The following is a 20,110-nucleotide window of genomic DNA, read 5'->3' on the forward strand; positions in this document are numbered from 1 at the left end:
AAATTTAGCGCAACTGCTCCGCTTAAAACGAACATCGCACTACACGCGAATTAGTGGAATTGGCGAGAAACACTCTTTCGTACATCAAGTAGCGTCTATATCAATTACACCTGCGGACCAGAACGAGCCTGCATATTCGACGACCGCGATTATAATGCAAACATTGACCAGGTATGTCCCATCTCGCCAGAAACAAAACGTTACATGGCCTTACCTTGCAGCGCTAAATCTGGCGGACAGGGATCCTATGAGCTCCGACCCTATTGACATTATTATTGGAGCGGATTTATACGGGCAGCTATTACTCCAAGGCGTCATTCGAGGCTCAGGGTGTGTCCCGACCGCGCAAAGCACGGCCTTGGGCTGGATCCTATCCGGTCCCATCCAAACTCCCGGCCCCGATGACGTCCACATCCAGCACTTGTCCGTCCTCGAACACCTTGACCACAATCTGCGCCGCTTCTGGGAAGTCGAGGAGCTCCCAACTCCCGCGATTTTGACACCTGACGAACAAAATTGCGAACGTCATTTCGCTGAAACACATTCGCAAACCTCAGAAGGCCCTTACATTGTCCGATTGCCGTTTCGAGACGACCAACCGATTCACCTCGGAGATTCCAGATCGAGAGAGCTTAACAGTTTGCGATCTCAAGAGAATCGCCTAAAACGAGACCCCAATTCCCAACGCGAATATCAGGAATTTCTTTCGAATACCAGTTTCTTGGGCTTATGCGAAAGGTGGATCCACCGTCGCCCATAGCACCTCCAAATGCTTATTACATTCCACACCATCCTGTTATTCGCTAAACTAGTCAAACGACGCGTCTTCGCGTTGTTTTCAACGCTTCCAGTCGCACTTCAAATGGCTAATCCCTTAATCAACATTTGCACAGTGGTCCAAAACTCCAACAGGACCTGATCGCAATCCTGATTCGCTGTCGTCAATTCCAATATGTCTACGCGGCCGACATCGAAAAAATGTATCGGCAGATCCTCGTTCACCCTCATGAGGTCGATTTTCAGCGCATCCTTTGGCGCGAGTCTCCTTCTGCTCCGCTTGACGAATACCAGCTGCTCACGGTAACATATGGCACAACTCCAGCGCCATATCTCGCTCTCAGAGTGTTGAGACAATTAATCGAGGACGAAGGTACCTCCTACCCGGACGCAGTGCAAGTTTTAAGCTACCAAGCGTACGTTGACGACTTCCTCTTCGGAAGTGACGACCTCACGTCACTGCGCCTGATCCGCAACCAGACGATCCTATTGGTTCAAAAGGGAGGCTTTTCGTTACGCAAATGGGCGAGCAACGACAGCCGGCTGTTGTTCGACATCGACGAGGCTAATCACGGTTTAGCCGTCAGTACATTCCTCCAAGTCGACGAAAATATTTCAGTGCTGGGCCTAACGTGGAACTCTGTCACAGACCAGTTTTAGTTCCATGCATTGACTTCACGCAATCAAATTACCACCAAGCGCGAAATGCTTTCTTCAATTGCCAAATTATTTGATTCTATGGGCTGGGTCGCTCCATTTGTCGTACTAGCCAAAATTCTCCTCCAACAACTCTGGTCCTTGAAGTGCGACTGGGATGATACAGTTCCGCCAGACTATCTTCAAGAATGACGCTTATTTTGTTCGGAATTTGCCGAGTTCCATTCACTCACCACTCCTCGGAAAACCGCGCCAAGAGTCTTCACCACTCAAAGCCTTCACGGCTTTTCGGACGCTTCAACAAAGGCATATGCTGCGGTGGTCTATCTCCGAAGTGTTCTCGAGGATGGGACAGTCAGTTCGGCCCTTCTAATGGCGAAAACTCGCGTTGCTCCGGTAAAAATGGTCAGCGTCCCTCGATTGGAGTTATGCGCTGCCCTACTCCTTGCTCGATTGATCAAGTTCATTCAGACGTCCCTGATGAACAGACCAATGGATTGTCACTGTTGGACGGATTCTCAAATCACGTTAACGTGGGTGAATCAATCACCTTCGCGGTGGAAAACGTTTCTGGCGAACCGCGTTGCCAAGATTCAAACACTTGTGCCCCAATCAAGCTGGCATCACGTCCCGACAGATGGCAATCCAGCGGACTGTGCTTCCCGTGGAATCTCATTATCCGAGTGTGACCGTTCCCCCGTGGACGGCCCGATTCGAGGGGGACGCGGAGAAAGGCTGACGGTGCCGACTCAGTCGGTGGTCGAGGGTTCGCTGCGGTGAGTGACGAAGGCCGGGTTACTGTTTCAGGCGTATTTATTTCTACCTTAATCTTACAACACTTAGTCTATGTACACTTAGGGCTACGGAGGACGGCGCGGTGAACGGTCGGTCGCTCGAAGAGAGCGCCGCAAAGAGCGTTCAGGCGCTCGGCGGAGGGGAGAGGGCATACAGTACCCTACCTACGCTGCTACGAGGCCGCGATATCTGTAGGGCCAGGGTAGGAAAGAAGGAGCGGTTCGACCCAGTATCCAGGGTTACGGTTGGTTCGGCGGATTGGTCGCGAGAGAGCTCCTCGCACTCTCGTGTTTGCAAAAAGTCGGAGCTCGTGTAGACCCGTATGGTGCGTACGTATTCTCTCGTCACTTGAACAGGCATCGACGAGCAAGACACGAGTCCGCCGAATCCGGCCGGTGGCCCGGTATTAATACTCGCGCGGCGCGTAATTAGCGGCGAGAAGTCGCGGACGCCTAGCGGCCGCGTGGGAAACCACCGAGCGCGGGAACTCGGCCGCGACGGTGCTTGGTTCGCGGTCCCGTGTCGGATATGCGCGTTACACAAGTTAAAATCTCACCGATTATGGTGGTCAGGACCACAGTGGCTTCGAAAGAATCCCCAGGAGCGGCTCCATTCAGGTTACGTCACTGCTCCGGATGCTTCCGAGGAGGAAAGGGGCCAAACCATCAAAATCCTGACCGCTACCGCAGCTCCCTGGGAATTAGAACAACGATATTCCTCGCGGCCAAAACTTCACCGAGTCATCGCATATGTTAAGCGTTTCATCGACAATCTCCTAACGCAAGCGAGACAAAGGGATCCACTCACCCAACCCATTCCGTCACCCAAGGCGTCTCTCTCAATTTTGAGTCCCAATGAGATTCACTGGGCCGAAATGTTTTGGGTGCGGCACATCCAATCGAAGGTATTTCCGGTAGAAATGAATGCTCTCCGCAAAACTCACCTGGTGTCGAAATCGAGCCCACTCAAATCCTTGAACCCCTTCCTCGATTCGGACGGCTTGATTCGCGCAAGAGGCCGCCTGTCAAAGGCACGATTATTTGTAAAAGCCAAGACACCGATTATTTTAAAAGCTCATCCACTCTTAACACTCCTAATTACAGGCACTCATCGTCAACTCCTTCACGCCGGCCTCCAACTCACTCTCGCCTACCTCCGGAACCATTACTGGATCATCCGAGCGCGAACGACCATCCGAGCTGTCCTTTATCGGTGTGTAGCATGCACTCGTGAAAGGGCTGCCATTCCGCAGGAGCTCATGGGGTCCTTGCCGGCTCCGCGGGTCGAACAAGTAGAACGGCCATTCACTCACACCGGGGTCGACTATGCAGGGCCGATTCAAGCCCGGACAACACCAGGCCGGGGTCATAAGTCTGCCAAAGCATACATTGCGATCTTTGTTTGCTTGACAATTAAGGCGGTCTATATTGAGCTCGTAAGTGATTATAGTTCACAGGCCTTCATAGCAGCTTTCCATCGGTTTGCATCTCGACGCGGCCTCCCAACCGCTATGTACTCCGATAACGGCACTACATTTCATGGCGCGAACAGCGAATTAGCTTTATCCCACCAATCCGTCACGAGAGAACCAAATTTTAACAATTTCCTAGCGTCAAAAGGAATTTCATGGCATTTCTTACCTCCCAATGCACCGCACTTTGGAGGACCCTGGGAAGCTGCTGTGAAAAGCCTCAAATATCACCTGAAACGTACTATCGGGTCCGACACTTTAACCTTCGAGGAACTAGCAACGCTGCTCTGTCGGGTCGAAGCGCGTCATAACTCCAAGCCTCTTGGAAGCACGTCGGACAGCCTCGAGGAGTACTCGGTCTTAATACCGGGCCATTTCCTGATCGGGTCCCCTCTCGTGGCTCCACCTGAGCCCAGCGTCCTTAACATACAAGAAAACCGATTATCTCGCTGGCAACTTCTACAGAGACTCACGGAAAAGTTGTGGAAATCGTGGCAGCAGGACTACTTACTCACGCATTCCCAGCGCCCGAAATCGCGCACAGTCCAAAACCTCGCCAAAAAGGGCCAGCTTGTCCGGCTCCGCAATTCGAACCTCCCGCCGTGTAAATGGGAACTCGGTCGCATCGTCGACTGCCATCCGGGAAGCGACGGTCTCGTCCGCGTCGTCTCTATTAAAACCGCACAATCCACGTATAAACGACCACTCGCGAAAGTGTGCTTTCTTCCCGTTCCGATTCACGCGGACAAGACGAACGAAACGGCTCTAAATTAAGCGTAATGGTTCTGTACTTTAGATGTAAGGCTATATAGATTTAAGTTAGATTGTAATGTACACGTACTTACTGCGTCGTCATGTGCACACTCATGTCCACACCAGTACATGTTGTCACTCACAACGATCTTACTGCACACTACGATTGTTAAATTAGTTCATTCAACAGGGGGGCGGTGTGCTCCGTTTCAACGAACGGAAAGTTCCACTGACGGTAGCGAGCATGCACGCGAGCTCATGGGCGATCGTGCTCGCGATTCGGCAAAAGTCGGAAATTTTCGGGTCACGCTCGACCGAGCCGGATCGCGGTGCGCGATCGCCGTTCAGATACAAAACCAATAGCAACCAATTAAGTGCGAACGGTGTGAACTTCAAAATTAATTTCAAATCGCTTGTTTTACCGAACTCTCACAGTTCTTTGTGGCGGGATTTATCAACTAAAACCATTTACGCCTCAATATATTGTTTCTGTTAATCCGGTGAAGTTCCGTGCTTTATAAAGTTACAACTTTTTATGAGTTTATTCTTCATACTCCAAACCTCGCCGTCCAGTCCTTAACAAAAATGGGCGAATCAGCTCTCATTCCAAACAGAACAAGTATGATAGAAAGCAAGCAGCAATCTAGTAAGCATACAATAAGTTAGAATGCAAGGAGGAGGCTAGTAAGTGAGCAGAAGCTAGTAGCAAGCAGTAAGCTAGTGAACAAGCAGTAAGTTAGTAAGCAAGCAGCGAGCTAGTAAGCTAGCAGGAATCTAGTAAGGAAGCAGCCTGCTCTTAAGCAAGGGCCTTGGCTTAGTCGCCCGGGCCGCGAGTATGGCGACTCTATAAAATCGCCCTCGAATCCTAAGCTATGGTGCGCGGCGATGGGATGCATGGTTGGGGGAGAAGTCCCATTCACAACCGACCACCTCCGGGGGCACCTGCCGAACCCCCGGAGTATTAGGCTTCCCCGGGTAAGACGGCTCTGCCCGAGTGGACCTTTTTTCCGACCTACGCGTGAGAAGTAAATGGATTATCATAACAAATCGGCGTTGGGGCGGGTGATTGCGTGGAGGGAGGTCGAAGACGGCGTTGGGGCTAGGGTGACGGCGCTCGCGCCTCACTGAGCGCCTAGCCCGGCTTCGTGCAGGGCGGAGGAGGACAACGAGACTGCGTCAGTCTCATCCTTCTCCTCCGCCAGGAGCCACATAGGCTCCAAGAGGGAGCGGACGGGGCAGGCCGTTTTCGGAGTGGGTAGGGCAATGAGCCCGGTGGTAATGGTGAGTTGCCTCAGGGACGAGGTAACCGAGGAGATTTTCGAGAGGATATCCTCGTCTCTGAGGCGCGTGGAGAAGGTGGCCGCATCCTGTTCCTTTAAGGGGCAGAAGAGGGGCGGCGCAGAGGCCCTGAGAGAGGCTGTCCAAAAGATGAGAGAGGCGGCGCAGGAGCTGAGCGGACGGAACGCCCGTCAGCAGCTCCTGTTGAAGGAGGAGAGACGGGGGAGGAGGACAGCAGAGGCGTGCTGGGAAGGCGCGGCCCTCCCTCCAATCCTCCCGCCTCATCCGCCGCGTGCCCCGGTGATGGCAAATAAGCGGGCTACGGCGGCGGTGGTGCGAGGCTCTAGAGGCTCTTCCGCCCGCACTCCGTCCGCGCAGAGTTCCCCGTTCTCCTCAGAGGACGAACTTCAGAGGAAGATTGGGGAAATGATTGACCGGAGCTGGTCGCCTTCCGGGATGTGTTCCTCCCCGGTAGAGCGATCAGCAGGAAGGCGGTGCCCCCCGACCAATACCGGTACAATCGGGGAGGGCGCAGGTGGGGGGAGCGAATGCTTCGCCCACCGTGGTCGTTCCGGGGCCTTGGGTCGCGGTCTCCAAGGGGGCCAGACTTCCCGCGGTCCTGGATCAGACGCCATCCATGGCACCGTCCCAAGGGGGGGGGGGTGTCCTGGAGCGAGGTGGTTGGGCGGAAGGCGAGGAGAGCGGCGAGGAAGGCCTCGCAGCCTCAACCTCCGCCATCGCCGCACGCGGCCAAAGTAAAGGCCGCGAAGACGCGACCTGGGCGCCCCCCCCCAAAACGGCAGCGGTGGCGCTGACCGTCGCGCAGAGTGGCGACCTGACCCTCGCGGCGGCGATGCAGCTCGCCAGGGAGAACATCTTCCTGGAGGAGCTTGGCATCGCTTCCGTGAGGGCGAAGAGGGCGGTGACCGGGGGTCACCTGCTGGAGATCCCCGGACCGGAGGGCGGGGAAATGGCGGACAGACTCGCACAGAGGCTCCGGGAGCAGCTGGGCGAGCGAGGTGTCCGGTTCGCCAGTTCCACGAAGCGCACGGAGATGCGCGTTTGTGGGCTGGAAGACTCGGTCACAGCGCAGGAGGTGTCTCATGCACTAGCGAGGGCGGGGGACAGTCCCGAAGGAGACGTGCGGGTCGGAGAGATCCTGCCTGGGGTCGGTGTGGGCCCGGTGCCCCTCACCGCTGTCTGCATAGTGGCGGAATCCGGGAGGGTTTTTAGTAGGATGGGTTTCGGCGCGAGTGGAGATACTCGCGTCGCGCCCACTCCAGTGTCACCGCTGCCTCGAGTTGGAGCACGTGAAGCAGTGGTGCACCTCGCCGGTGGACAGCAGCGGTCAGTGTTTCCGCTGCGGAGCGAAAGACCACCGCGCGAGCCAGTGCTCGGCGGCCCCCCCGCTGCCCGCTATGTGCGGACATGGGGAGGCCGGCAGATCACAGGGTGGGGAGCAAAAAGTGCTCTCCCCCCTCCCGGAAGAAAAAGGGGAATCGGCCCTCTCCGGTTCAGGCTCCTCGGTTGGTGGCATCGTCCACAATGGAGATGGACGGTGCCCCGGGGACGGACTGCCGGGAGGAGGCTGGGGCGGCCACTAAGTAATGCCGCCCCGTCTCCTCCTCCAGGGCAACCTCAACCACTGCCGCGCGGCACAGGACATGATGTCCCAAGTCTTCGCGGAATGGGGAGTTGGCCTGACGGTCGCCGCCGAGCCGTACCTGTCCTTGATCACCCTCATTGGGTGGCGGACGCGGACAGCTTGGTGGCGGCGGAATGGGTAGGAGGCGACGGGTCCGCGCCTTTCTCCATCCTGGAGCACGGTCGGGATGTCGTCGCCGTGGACTGAGGGGGAGTCTTCGTGGTGGGGTGCTACATCTCGCCCCGCAGCGGCCACGCCGCGTTCGAGCAGTACCTGACCGAGGTCGCGGCATGCGTGCATCGTTGCGCGGCCAGGCCGGTGCTGGTCTTGGGGGACTTTAACGCCAAGTCGGTGGCATGGGGATCCCCCAGGACCTCCGTTCGCGGTTGGATCCTGGGCGACTGGGCGGCCAGGCTCGACCTACGGCTACTGAACCGGGTATCGGAGCACACGTGCGTGCGGCGATATGGGGGGTCCATCGTGGATGTTGGATTCGCGACCCCCAACGCCGTGCGCATGGTGTCGGGAAGGCAGGTGGTTGGGGGGGGGGGGAGCAGAGACACTCTCGGACCACCGGTATATTCGGATGGAGGTCCGCCCCCGAATGTACATCCCGACACCACCGCCCGGATGGCGCCCCACCGCGCCGCTGGGCTCTCCGGCGCCTGGGCAAGGACGCTATGATGGCAGGTGATCTCGCAGGGGGCGGCCGAGTTGCCGAGTATAGAGGAGGAGGTCGCCCGTCTCGGGAGATTAGTCGCAAATATTTGCGACCCGGCGATGCCCCAGGTCGGGCGGGCTTCTCCTCGCCGGGCGGTGTACTGGTGGTCGGCCGCGTCGTCTACGAAGAGACGATGGCGTGGTGCGAGCGAGGGCAGATGACCTGTATGAGTCATACTGTACGGCTCGGGTTTCTCTGCAGGTCGCCACCAAACGGGCCAAAACCCGGGCATCGAAGGAGCTCCTCCAGACCCTCGATGACGATCCTTAGGGGCGCCCGTATAAGGTGGTGCTAAATAAGCTCCGCCCGATGGCGCCCCCCGTCACAGAGGGTATTGAACCCCGGCTGCTGGAGGACGTGGTCAATACTCTCTTTCCAATTGGGGAGGGAGGATCACGTCCTCCCGCGGCGTCGGCGTCCAAATTGAGTGGGTAGCCGAGCTGGGGGTCACGCAGTGGGAGCTGGCCACGGCCATCAAACGGCTCGGGGCGCGTAAGACGGCCCCGGGGCCGGATGGTGTGCCCGGCCGGGTTTGGGTTTTGACCCTGTGCGTACTTGGGGCCGACCTCTGGCGGTTGATTGACCGATGCCTGAGGGACGGGCGATTCCCCTCTAGTTGGAAAGTGGCGAGGATGTTCCTCCTCCGGAAGGCGGGTTGGCCCACAGAGTCTCCCTCCGCATACCGGCCCATCTATCTCTTCGACGAGATGGGCAAGCTCTTCGAGCGCCTGATTGCTGCCCGCCTCGTCGAGCACCAGTCGCGGGGTGCCCCCGGCCTGGCCGACTGCCAGTACGATTTCCGGGAGGGTCGATCGACGATCGACGCGATAGGTCGCGTCAGGGCCCTCTCGGAGTCGGCCGTCTCCCGGGGAGGGGTGGCTTTGGCAGTATCCTTGGATATTGCCAACGCCTTTAACACCCTTCCCTGGGAAGAGATAAGGAGGGGTCTCGAATATCATCGGGTCCCACCTTATCTCAGGGCAGTCGTCGGGGATTATCTCCGCTGGAGGTGAATCGAGTATCCGGGCCGGGATGGAGATATGCGGAGGGAGGTGTACTGCGGTGTTCCCCAGGGGTCGGTCCTCGGGCCACTCCTGTGGCACGTCGCGTACGATAAGGTGTTGCGGGCCGAACTCCCTGAAGGCGTCAGCGCCGTGTGTTATGCAGATGACACACTGGTGCTGGCCGTCGGGGCGCACTGAGGGAGGGCCAAGCGCCTCGCGGAGCTGAGGGCGCAGCGCGTCGTCGGCCGGATCAGGGAGATGGGGATGAAGGTGGCGGTCCATAAGACCGAGGTGACAGCGTTCCGTTTACCTCGGCAGGATCTGCCACCCCCACCCCCTTATGCAGGTGGGTGTGGCTGATATCGAGGTGAAGTCCCACATGAGGTATCTGTGGTTAATCCTCGATAGCCACTAGCGCTTCGAGGAGCATTTTCGCTGCCTGGCCCCCCGGTTGGAGAGGATGGTCGCGGCTTTAGGCCAAATCCTACCCAATCTGGGGGGCCCGGCGGGCCGAGTTCGCCGGCTCTATGTGGCAGTGGTGCAGTCGGTAGACCTTTACGGGGCCCCCGTCTGGGCGGACGACCTGGCGGCCTCATGGCGCAGCATGACGATGCTGCGTCGGGTGCAGAGACGGATGGCGCTGGGGGACGTCCGTGGGTACCGCACCGTGTCGCATGAGGCGGCGACGGTTCTTGCGGGGCTGCCGGCCATGGACCTCCTCGTGCGGTCGCACGCGGTGCTGTATCGTCACCGCGTCGACCGTCGCGCGGGGGTGGGGGCAGTCCCGGGAGTGCAGGAATCTGCTTGGGACGATTTGAAGCGCCAGGCCCGGCAGTTCGTGCTGCTCGCGTGGCAGGAGCCGACGGCGCGCTGCTGCCATTGTGACGCTGAGCAGGACACGGCTGAACATAACAATAACCTCGAGGTGTGCCCTGCGTGGGAGGGGGAGCGCCGTGTCCTGGTCAGCGTCATCGGGCGGGATGTCTCGCTGCCGGGCATGGTGCGCGCCACGCTCGGCAGCGAGGGGAAGTGGAGGGCCGTGGCCTCCTTCTGCGAGAGCGTAATGTTGCAGAAGGAGGCCGCCAGCAGGGAACGCGAGCTTCAGCGGCGTGGTGAGGCTCGCGCACGTGTGGCGCCGAGAGGGCGTCGTCCAGGCGCCGGGAATCGTGGGCGGCCCCCGCCGCGTGGCGGATAAACCTGGCTGGGAGGCGGTTCCAGAAGGGAGCCTCCTCCAGGCACGAGGCGCAGAGCCGGACCGGATGGGGGTGGAAGTGTTACCCCAATTCCAGACCATCTCATCAGGAGGCACCCTCGGTGGCATGGTGCGGCCACGAGCCACAAGCCGCCGAGAGGTACAAATGGAGTTGCGTGCGGTTCCGAGTTGGGGCTCGCCGCCGCCACTGGCCGCGGCCCCGAGATGGATGGCGGCGGGACGGAGTGGTCTCGTCCTGCCGCCATGCGATAGTGTGACTGCCGGGGGGAACCATTTGTCTCACCGTGGATGGGTGCACAGCACAGGTACGGGGAGGATACCGGAAGTATGCATCGAGCGATTCCCGGTATCCTCCCAAATCGTGCGGAAGGCTCTCCGTGGGGTTTTTAGTGGGTAGGTCACGCGCCCGTCATTCCACGGACGGGGCGAATCCCACACACACACCTGCCGCCCCCCAAAGAGATGGGAGGGAGCCTTACGAACATTTTTCCTACGAAAAAAAAGGCTAGTAAAGAAGCAGTATGCTAGTAAGATAAAAGCAAGCTAGTAAGCAAGGAGCAGGCTAGTAAAAAAGCAATTAGCTAGTAATAATGCAGAAAGCTGGTAAGAAAGCACGTAGCTAGTAAGGAAATAGTAAGCTAGTAAGCAAGCAGAGAGTTAATAAGGGAGCTGGGAGCTACCAAGGAAGCATTATGCTAGAAAGTAAGCAATAAGATAGCAAGCAACCAGTAAGCCAGTAAGCAAGCAGTAAGTTGGTAAGAAAGCAGTTAGTTACTAAGCAAGTAGTAAGCTAGTAAGGAAGCAGTAAGATAGTAAGCAAGCGTTGAGCTAGTCAGCGAGGAGGAAGCTAGTAAGGAAGCAGTAAGTTAGTAAGCATGCAGTAAGCCAGTAAGCAACCAGTATGCTAGTAAGCAGGGAGCAAGCAGGCATGAAAGCAATTAGCTTATAAGCAAGAAGTAAGCTAGTATGCTAGCAGAGAGCAAGTAAGCGAGGAGGAAGCTAATAAGGGAGCTGGGAGCTACCAAGGAAGCATTATGCTGGAAAGCAAGCAGTAAGCTAGTAAGCAACAAGTAAGATAGTATGCAAGCAGCACGCTAGTAAGAAAACTGTTAGCTAGTAAGAAACCAGTAAGTTAAGAAGGAAACAGTTAGCTAGTAAGCAAGCAGTAAGCTGGAATGAAAGCAATTAGCATGTAAGCAAGTAACAAGCTAGAAAGCAAGCACTATGCTAGAAAGCAAGCAGCAGGCTAGTAAGAAAGCAGTTAGCTATTATGCAATCAGTATGTTAGCAAGCAAGCTGTAAGCTAGATAGCAGGCTGTGTGCTAGTAAGCGAGCAGTGAACTAGTAAGCAAGAATTAAGCTAGAAAGCAAGTAGTAAGCTAGTAAGCATTGCAGTGAGCTAGTAAGCGAGCTGGGAGCTAGTAAGGAAGCAGTATGCCAGAAACCAAGCATCAAGCTAGCAAGCAAGCAGTAAGCTAGTAAGCATCCAGTAAGCTAGTAAGCGAGCAGGAAGCTAGTAAGGAAGCAGTATGCTAGTAAGCATGCAGTTAGCTAGTGAGCAACCAGTTAGCTAGTAAGCAAGCAGGAAGCTAGTAAGCAAGGAGTAAGCTGGTAGGAAAGCAGTTAGCTAGTAGGCAAGTAGCAAGCTGGTAAGCATGCAGTAAGTTAGTAAGCATGCAGTGAGCTAGTAAGCGAGGAGGATGCTAGTAAGGAAGCTGTATGCTAATAAGCAAGCAGTGAGCTGGCATGAAAGAAATTAGCTTGTAAGCCAGCAGTAAGCTAGTACACAAGCAGTGAGCTAGTAAGCTAACACGAAGCTAGCAAGGAAGCAGTATGTTAGTAACAAAGCAGTAAGCTAGTATGCAAGAAGTAAACTGGAATGAAAGCTATTAGCTTGTGAGCAAGCAGTAAGCTAGTAACAAAGCAGTATGCTAGTAAGCACGCAGTAAGCTAGTAAGCAAGCGGTAAGCTACTAAGCAAGCAGTGAGCTAGTAAGCGTGCAGTATGCTAGAAAGCAAACAGCAAGCTGACAGGAAAGTAGCTAGCTAATGTGCAGAAAGTGTGCTACTAAGCAAGCAGTAAGCTAGTAACAAAGAGTAAGTTACTAACATAGCAGTGAGCTAGTAAGCAAACAGGAAGCTACTAAGGAAGCGTTCGGCTAGTAAGAGGGCAGTAAGTTAGGAAGGAAGCAGGAATGTAGTAAGAAAGCAGTTCGGTAGTAAGCAAGGAGTAAGCTAGTGAGCGAGCAGTATGCTAGTAAGCAAGCAGTATGCTAGAAAGCAAGTAGTATGCTCGTAACAAAGCTGTATGTTAGTAGCAAAGCAATAAGTTTGTAACAAAGCAGTAAGCTAGTAAAGAAGGAGTAAGTTACTAACAAACCGGTGAGCTAGTAAGCAAGCAGCAAGCTATTAATCTAGCAGTAAGCTGGAAAGCAAGCAACAGGCTAGCAAGAAAGTAGTTAGCTATTGAGCAAGCAGTAAGCCAGTAAGCAAGCAGTAAGATAGTAAGCATGCAGTGAGGAAGGAAGCAGTCTGCTAGTATGCAAGCAGTAAGCTACTAAGCTTGCTGTAAGTTGGTAAGAAAGCAGTTAGCTAGAAGGCAAGCTGTAAGCAAGTAAGCAAGCAGTAAGCTGGTAAGCACGTAGAGAGTTAGTTAGCGAGCATGAAGCTAATATGCAACATGCAAGCTAGTTAGCAAGCAGCTGGCTGGTAAGAAAGCATCTAGCTAGTAAGAGAGCAGTGTGCCCAGTAAGGAAGGAGTATGCTAGTAAGGAAGGAATGTGCTGGTTAGCAAGCAGTCAGCTTGTAAACAAGAAACTGCCTACACAGAAAACTGTTAAATTGTAAGGAGGCAGTATGCTAGTAAGCAAGCAGTAAGTTAGTAAGCAAGCAGTGAGCTAGTAAGAGGCCAGTGTGCTAGTAAGGAAGCAGTATGCTAGTAAGCTGGCATAAAGCTAGTATGCTACCTGTAAGATAGTAAACAAGCTGTATGCTAGTAAGCATGCAGTGAGCCAGTAAGCGATCAACTGCCTAGTTAGGAAGCGGTTAAGTAGTAAAAAAGCAGTATGTTTGTAAGCAGGCCAGTATGCTACTACGGAAGCAGTAAGCTAGTAACCAGGCAGTATACTAGTAAGCACGCATTGGGCCAGTAAGCGAGCAGAATGCAAGTAAGGATGCAGTATGGTAGTAAGCAACAAGTAAGCTAGTACACAACAAGTAAACTAGTATGCAAGCAGCAGGCTAGTAAGGAAGCAATTATCTAGAATGGAACCAGTGTGCTAGTAAGCAAGCAGGAAGCTAGTAAGTAAGCAGTAAGCTTGAACGCAAGCAGCAGGCTTGTAAGCATGCAGTGAGAGAGTATGGTAGCAGTAAGCTAGTAAGCAAGCAGTGAGCTAGTAAGCGAGGAAGAATCTAGTAAGCAAGCCATAGGCGCGTAAGCTAGCAGTAAGCTAGTAACGAAGCAGTGAGCTTGTAAGCGTGCAGTAAGCTAGTAAGCGAGCCGGAAGCTAGTAAGGAAGCAGTGTGCTGGTAAGCAAGCAGTAACCCAGTAAGATGCCAGTAAGACAGTAAGCATGCAGTGAGCTAGTAAGGATGCAGAGAGCTAGCAAGCGAGGAGGAAGCCAGTAAGGAAACATTTTGATAGCAAGAATGCAGTATGCTAGCAAGCAAGCTGTAAGCTAGAAAACGAGCAGCAGGTTGGTAAGGAGGCTGTAGGCGAGTCAGCTAGCTGTAAACTAGTGAGCAAGCAGTATGCTAGTAAGCAAGCCGTAAGCCAGAAGCAAGCAGCAAGTTTGTAAGCGAGCAGTAAGATGCAAAGAAAGCAGGTAGCTCGTAAGCAAGCATTAAGGTTTTAAGAAAGCAGGAAGCAAGTTAGCAAGCAGTAAGCTTGTTAGCAGCCAGTGAGCTAGTAAGCAAGCGATATGCAGGTAAGAAAGCTATTAGCTAATAAGCAAGTTGTAAGCTAGCATGCACGCAGTGAGCTAGAAAGCGAGCAGGGATCTATTAAGGAATCGGCAAACTAGTAAGCAAGCAGTAAGCGAGTAAGCTTGCAGTAAGCTAGTAAGCAAGCAGTAAGGTAGTAAGCAAGCAGTGAGCTAGTAAGGAAACAGAAAGCAAGTAAGGAAGCACCAAGCTAGAAGGCAAGCAGCAGGCTAGTAACCAAGCAGTAAGCGAGTAAGCTAGCACTAAGCTTGAAAGTATGCAGCAGGCTAGTAAGCAAGCAGCAAGCTAGTAAACTAGCAGTAAGGTAGGAAGCAACCAGTAACCTAGTAAGCAAGCAGTAGGCTGGCATGGAAGAAATTAGCTTGTAAGCAAGCAGTAGGCTAGTATGCAAGCAGTGAGCTAGTAAGCGAGGAGAAAGCTAGTATGGAATCAGTATGCTAGTAAGCAAGCTGTATGCTAGTATGCAAGCAGTAAGCTACTAAGCAAGCGGGATGCTACTAGGCAAGTAGTAAGCTTGTAAGCAAACAGAAGGCTTGTCGGATAGCAGTTAGCTAGCAAGAAATCAGTGTGCAAGTAGGCAAGCAGTAAGCTAGAAAGCAGCCAGTAAGATAGTAAGCGAGTACGGAGCTCGTAAGGGAGCAGAATGCTAGTATGAAAGCGGTAATCTATTAAGAAAGCTGTTAGCTAGTAAGAAAGCAGTATGCTAGTAAGCAACCGGTGAGCTAGAAAGCAAGCATCAAGCTACTAAGCAAGCAGTATGCTAGTAAGCGAGCAGGGTGCCAGTATGGGAGCAGTAAGCTAGTAAGCCAGCAGCTGGCTAGTAAGAAAGCAGTAAGCTAGGAAGAAAGCAGAAATATAGTTACAATGCAGTTAGGTAGTAAGCAAGCAGTATGCTGGTAAGCAAGCTTGGTGCTAGTAAGGGAGCAGAATGCTAGTAAGCAAACTGTACGATGGTAACAAAGCAGTTAGCCAGTAAGGTAGTAGTATGGTTGTAAGCAAGCAGTAAGCTGGTAAGGAAGTAGTATGCTAGTAAGCAAGCACTGAGCTAGTAATCGAGCAGGGACCTGGAAAGGAAGCAGTATGCTAGTAAGCAAGCAGTAAGCAGGAAAGCAAGCAACAAGCTAATTAACAAGCTGTAAGCTACAATGCAATAACAGACTAGAAAGAAAGCAGTTAGCTATTAGGCAAGCAGTAAACTAGTAAGCACGCAGTGAGCTAGTAAGCAAGCAGGAATCTAGTAAGGAAGTAGTATGCTAGGAAACAAGCAGTGACCTAGTAATCGAGCAGGGAGCTAGTAAGCAAGCAGTAAGCTAGTAAGCAAGCAGTAAATTAGTAACAAAGCTGTATGCTAGTAAGCAAGCAGCTGGCTAGTAGAAATGCAGTTAGTTAGTAAGGAAGCTGTAGCAAAGCAGTATGCACGTGAGCAAGCAGGAAGCTAGAAAGGGAGCACTTAGCTAGAATGCAAGCAGGAGGCTAGTAAGCATGCAGTAGACGCGTAAACTAGCAGTAAGCTGGTAAGCACGCAGTATGCTGGTAAGAAACCAGGTGGCTAGTAAGTCAGTAGTAAGCTAGTAAGCAAGTAGTAAGCTTGAAAACAAGCAGCATAAGAAGTAGGCGTGCATTAAGCTAGAAAGCAAGGAGCAGACAAGTAAGAAAGCAGTTACCTAATATGCAAGCAGCAAGGTAGTAAGGTAGCAGTAAGCTAGAAAGCAAGCAGCTGGCTAGTATGCTAGCAGTAAGCGAGTAAGCTAGCATTAAGCTAGTAAGCAAGCAGTAAGCGAGTAAGAAAGTAATTAGCTAGTAAGCAAGCGGTAAGCTACTTAGCTAGCAGTAAGCCAGTAACAAAGCAATAAGTTAGTAACGAAGCAGTAAGATATTAAGCAAGCTGCAAGCTAGTAAGCAGGCTGTAAGCTGGGAAGCGAGCAGCAAGCTAGTAAGCAAGCAACAAGCTAGTAAGCGAGCAGTAAGCTAGTAAGTAAGCAGTAAGCTAGAAACCGAGCAGGGAACAAGTAAGGCAGCTGAATGCTAGCAAGCAGACAGTTAGCTAGAAAGCGAGCAGGGAACTAGTAAGGCAGCTGTGTGCTAGTAAGCAAGCAGTAAGCTTGTATGCAACCAGTAAGCTAGTAAGCAAGCAAGATGCTAGTAAGGAAGCATTATGCTAGAAAGCAAGCAGCAGGCTAGTAAGCATGCAGTATGCGAGTAAGCTAGCAGTAAGTTCGTAAGCAAGCAGTAAGCTGGCAAGAAAGCAGTTAGCAAGTAAGAAAGCAGTATGCTAGTAAGCGAGCAGTGAGCTAGCTAGAAAGCAGTATGCTAGTAAGCATGCAGTAAGCGAGTAAGAAAGCAGTTAGCTAGTAAGCAAGCGGTAAGCTACTTAGCTAGCAGTAAGCCAGTAACAAAGCAATAAGTTAGTAACGAAGCAGTAAGCTATTAAGCAAGCTGCAAGCTAGTAAGCAGGCTGTAAGCTAGTAAGCATGCAGTAAGCTGGCAAGAAAGCATTTAGCAAGTAAGAAAGCAGTCTGCTAGTAAGCAAGCAGTTAGCTAGCTAGAGAGCAGTGTGCTAGTAAGCATGCAGTAAGCTAGAAAGCAAGCAGTAAGGTGGAAATCAAGCAGCAGGGTATCATGAAAGCAGGAAGCTAGTAAGCTAGCAGTAAGCTATTAAGCAAGCAGGAAGCTAGTAAGGAAGCAGCAAGCTAGTAAGCAAGCAGTAAGCTACTAAGCATACAGTAATCTTGCAAACAAGTAGTAAGCTAGTAAGCAGACAGTAAGATTAAAAGCATGCAGCAAAGCTAGTAAACAAGCAGCGAGATAGTAAGCAAGCAGTAAGCTAGTAAACAAGCAGTAAGGTGGAAATCAAGCAGCAGGGTATCATGAAAGCAGGAAGCTAGTAAGCTAGCAGTAAGCTATTAAGCAAGCAGTGAGCTAGCAAGCAAGCAGGAAGCTAGTAAGGAAGCACTATGATAGAAAGCAAGCAGCAGGGTAGCACGAAAGCAGGTAGCTTGTAAACACGCTGTAAGATAGTAAACAAGCAGTAAGCTTGTAAGCAAGCAGCAAGCTAGTAATCAAGCAGTAAACCAGAATGCATGTAGCAGGCTAGTAAGAAAGCAGTTATCCAGTAAGCTAGCAGTAAGCTAGTAAACAAGCATTGACCTTGTAAGAAAGAAATTAGCTAGTAAGCAAGCAGTATGCTAATAAGCAAGCTGTAAGATGGAAATCTAGCAGGGGGCTAGTGAGCAAGCAGTAAGCTTGAAAGCAACCAGTAAGCTAGTAAGCCAGCAGGAAGCTAGTAAGGAAGCAGCAAGCTAGAAAGAAAGGTGGGTGCTCGTGAGCAAGCAGTAAGCGTGTTAGCGAGCAGGTAGCTAGTATGGAATAACAAAGCTAGAAATCAAGCAGCAGGCTGGTAAGCAAGCAGCAAGCCGGCAAGAAAGCAGCGAGCTATTCTGCAAGCAGTATGCTAGTAAGCAAGCAGTATGCTAGTAGGAAGCAAGTAAGCTAGTAAGTAGGCAACAGGCTAGTAAGGATGCAATTAACTAGTAAGAAAGGTATATGCTAGTAAGCATTCAGTAAGTTAGAAAGCATGCAGCAGGCTAGTAAGCAAACAGGAAGCGAGTAAGCTTGCTCTCAGTTAGTAACAAAGCTGTGAGCTAGTAAGCGAGGAGGTAGCTAGTAAGGAAGCAGCAAGCTAGTAAGCAAGCAGTAAGCTAGTATGCGAGCAGGGACATTGGAAGGAAGTAGTAAGTCAGTATGCAAGCAGAAAGTTAGTAAGCAAGCAGTGAGCGATTAAGCGAGCAGGAAGCTAGTAGGCAAGCAGTAAGCCGGTAATCAAGCAGTGAGCGAGTAAGCGATGAGAAAGCTAGTAAGCAAGCAGTAAGCTATTAGGCAAGAAGAGAGCTAGCAAGATAGCAGTATGCTAGTAAGGAAGCACCAGGCTTGCAAGAGAGCAGTGAGCTGGCAAGAAAGCGATTAGCTTGTATGCAAGCAGTAAGCTAGGATGCAGGCAGTGAGCTATTAAGCGAGGAGGAAGCTATTAGGGAACCAGTATGCTAGTAAGCAAGCCGGAAGCTAGTAAGGAAGCAGTATGCTAGAAAGCAAGCTGCAGGCTACTAAACAAGCATTAAACGAATAAGCTGGCAGTATGCTAGTAAGCAAGCGGTGAGCTAGAAAGCAAGCAGTGAGCTTGTAAGCGTGCAGGAACCTAGTAAGGACAATGTATGCTTGTAAGCAAGCAGTAAGCAAGCAAGCAAGAAAGCAGTTAGCTAGTAAGAAAGTAGTATGCTAGTGAGCACGCTGTAAGCTAGAAAGCAAGCAGCATGCTAGTAAGGAAGCAGTAAGCGAGTATTGTTAAAGTACTAAGGGACTTTAACGTGGGTCCGGATGAGGGAACAGACAGGTAGAAGAACAGTTAGAACTTTTAGAAAATATTAAATTTATTTTTACAAAATATAATCTGTTTAAAAATTAAAAATGTGGAACATAAATATAATGGAAGAGGAAAATTATGGAATGCCCGCCTCGGCTTTTTCGACCGGTTTCCTCTTTTCTCTCCCAGTTGCTTTACCTTGGTGGAGGCCTTCTGTAACACAATTGTACAGCAAAGTATGAATATTTTGCGGACAGCTTACACGTTAACGCGCACGTCAGCTGCTTATCTCGCGCTCCAGCGACAGTCTAGTGTGTTTGGAGGGGAAACCTGGCTGGCAATTTAGCGCTCTGACCAGTGGACTGTATATTCTTTCTGGTCGATAAGATTCGTTTCCTACGATCTCACCAACGTGCACAACCGGGTAGATGAAGATCTCCTCCGATCTACCGGGTTCGCTCTCGCAATGCCACGGACGGGAAACCAAATGGAGGTTGTAAGGCTCCAAGAGGCTATATCCCGCGAGCACGCTCACCGTGCGAGTGGCGTCTGGACACCACCAACGCAAGAGGACTTCCTGTCCTGGTTCGGCTCCCTCGTCAGCTGCTCCTCAGGAGCGACATGCGGCCTGCCTACGCAGCTGCCTAGCCAGCGATTCCTTTCAATTAGGAATGTCCGACAGCCAGCCGTAACGACCTCGACGGCGGCTTCTATAGTCCGAGGAACTGGCCTGCGGCTCGCCGGATTAGGACGAATTCCCCTGCTAACCTATCCACCCTACTTTTACAGCCCAGTGTGGTCGACTCACAGCTGGTAGTAGGTGTAGAGGTGGGAGCAAGGTTCTACGAACCCTTTGTTCCACCGTACGCTTAGGCTCTACTTATTATCCCCTCACGACGGTATATTGGAACGGGTTCTCAGAAGCCCGATGCACGGAGAGCACCACGAGGTGATATCCTTCCTGAATATCTAATTTCCGATTGCTCCTACGCCGTATAGGTCCAGTCTAGTCGTTGAAACTTTGGAGAAACACGTAAATAGCCGCGGTATATGAATATGAACGATGGAAAATTTCCACGTCAGCACAACCATCAAGAATTACGCGAATACAATATAGATACGGGCATCGCGGCCGAGTTTCTCCGTCTCGGACTCACGCGATATTTAAACAAGTGTGATACCAGTAAGCTAGTAAGCAAGCAGGAAGCGAGTAAGTTAGCTCTAAGTTAGTAAGCAGGAAGCTAGTAAGGAAGCAGAAAGCCAGAAAGCAAGCAGCAAGCTAGTAAGCAAGCAGTAAGCGAGTAGGCTATCAGTAAACTAGTAAGCAAGCAGTAATCTAGTAAGCAAGCAGCAGGCTAGTAAGAAAGCGGTTAGCTAGTAAGATAGCAGTATGCTAGTAAGCAAGCAGTAAGCTAGAATGCAAGTAGCAAGCGAGTAAGCTAGCAGTATGCTAGCAAGCGAGCAGGGACCCCTTAAGGGAGCAGAATGCTAGTAAGCA

At 52.0% G+C, this 20,110-nt stretch overlaps 1 protein-coding gene across 1 annotated transcript; it reads left to right on the plus strand.

The window, feature by feature from the left end:
* The first annotated feature begins 978 nt into the window (after positions 1–978).
* On the plus strand, positions 979–1,437 carry LOC143350696 (uncharacterized). The gene has a single exon (XM_076782723.1). It carries the CDS (start codon positions 979–981, stop codon positions 1,435–1,437), a length of 459 nt encoding a protein of 152 aa, XP_076638838.1.
* Positions 1,438–20,110: the final 18,673 nt, after the last annotated feature.

This window comes from Colletes latitarsis, unplaced genomic scaffold (assembly GCF_051014445.1).
Source record: "Colletes latitarsis isolate SP2378_abdomen unplaced genomic scaffold, iyColLati1 scaffold0021, whole genome shotgun sequence".
Classification (NCBI taxonomy): Eukaryota; Metazoa; Arthropoda; class Insecta; order Hymenoptera; family Colletidae; genus Colletes; species Colletes latitarsis.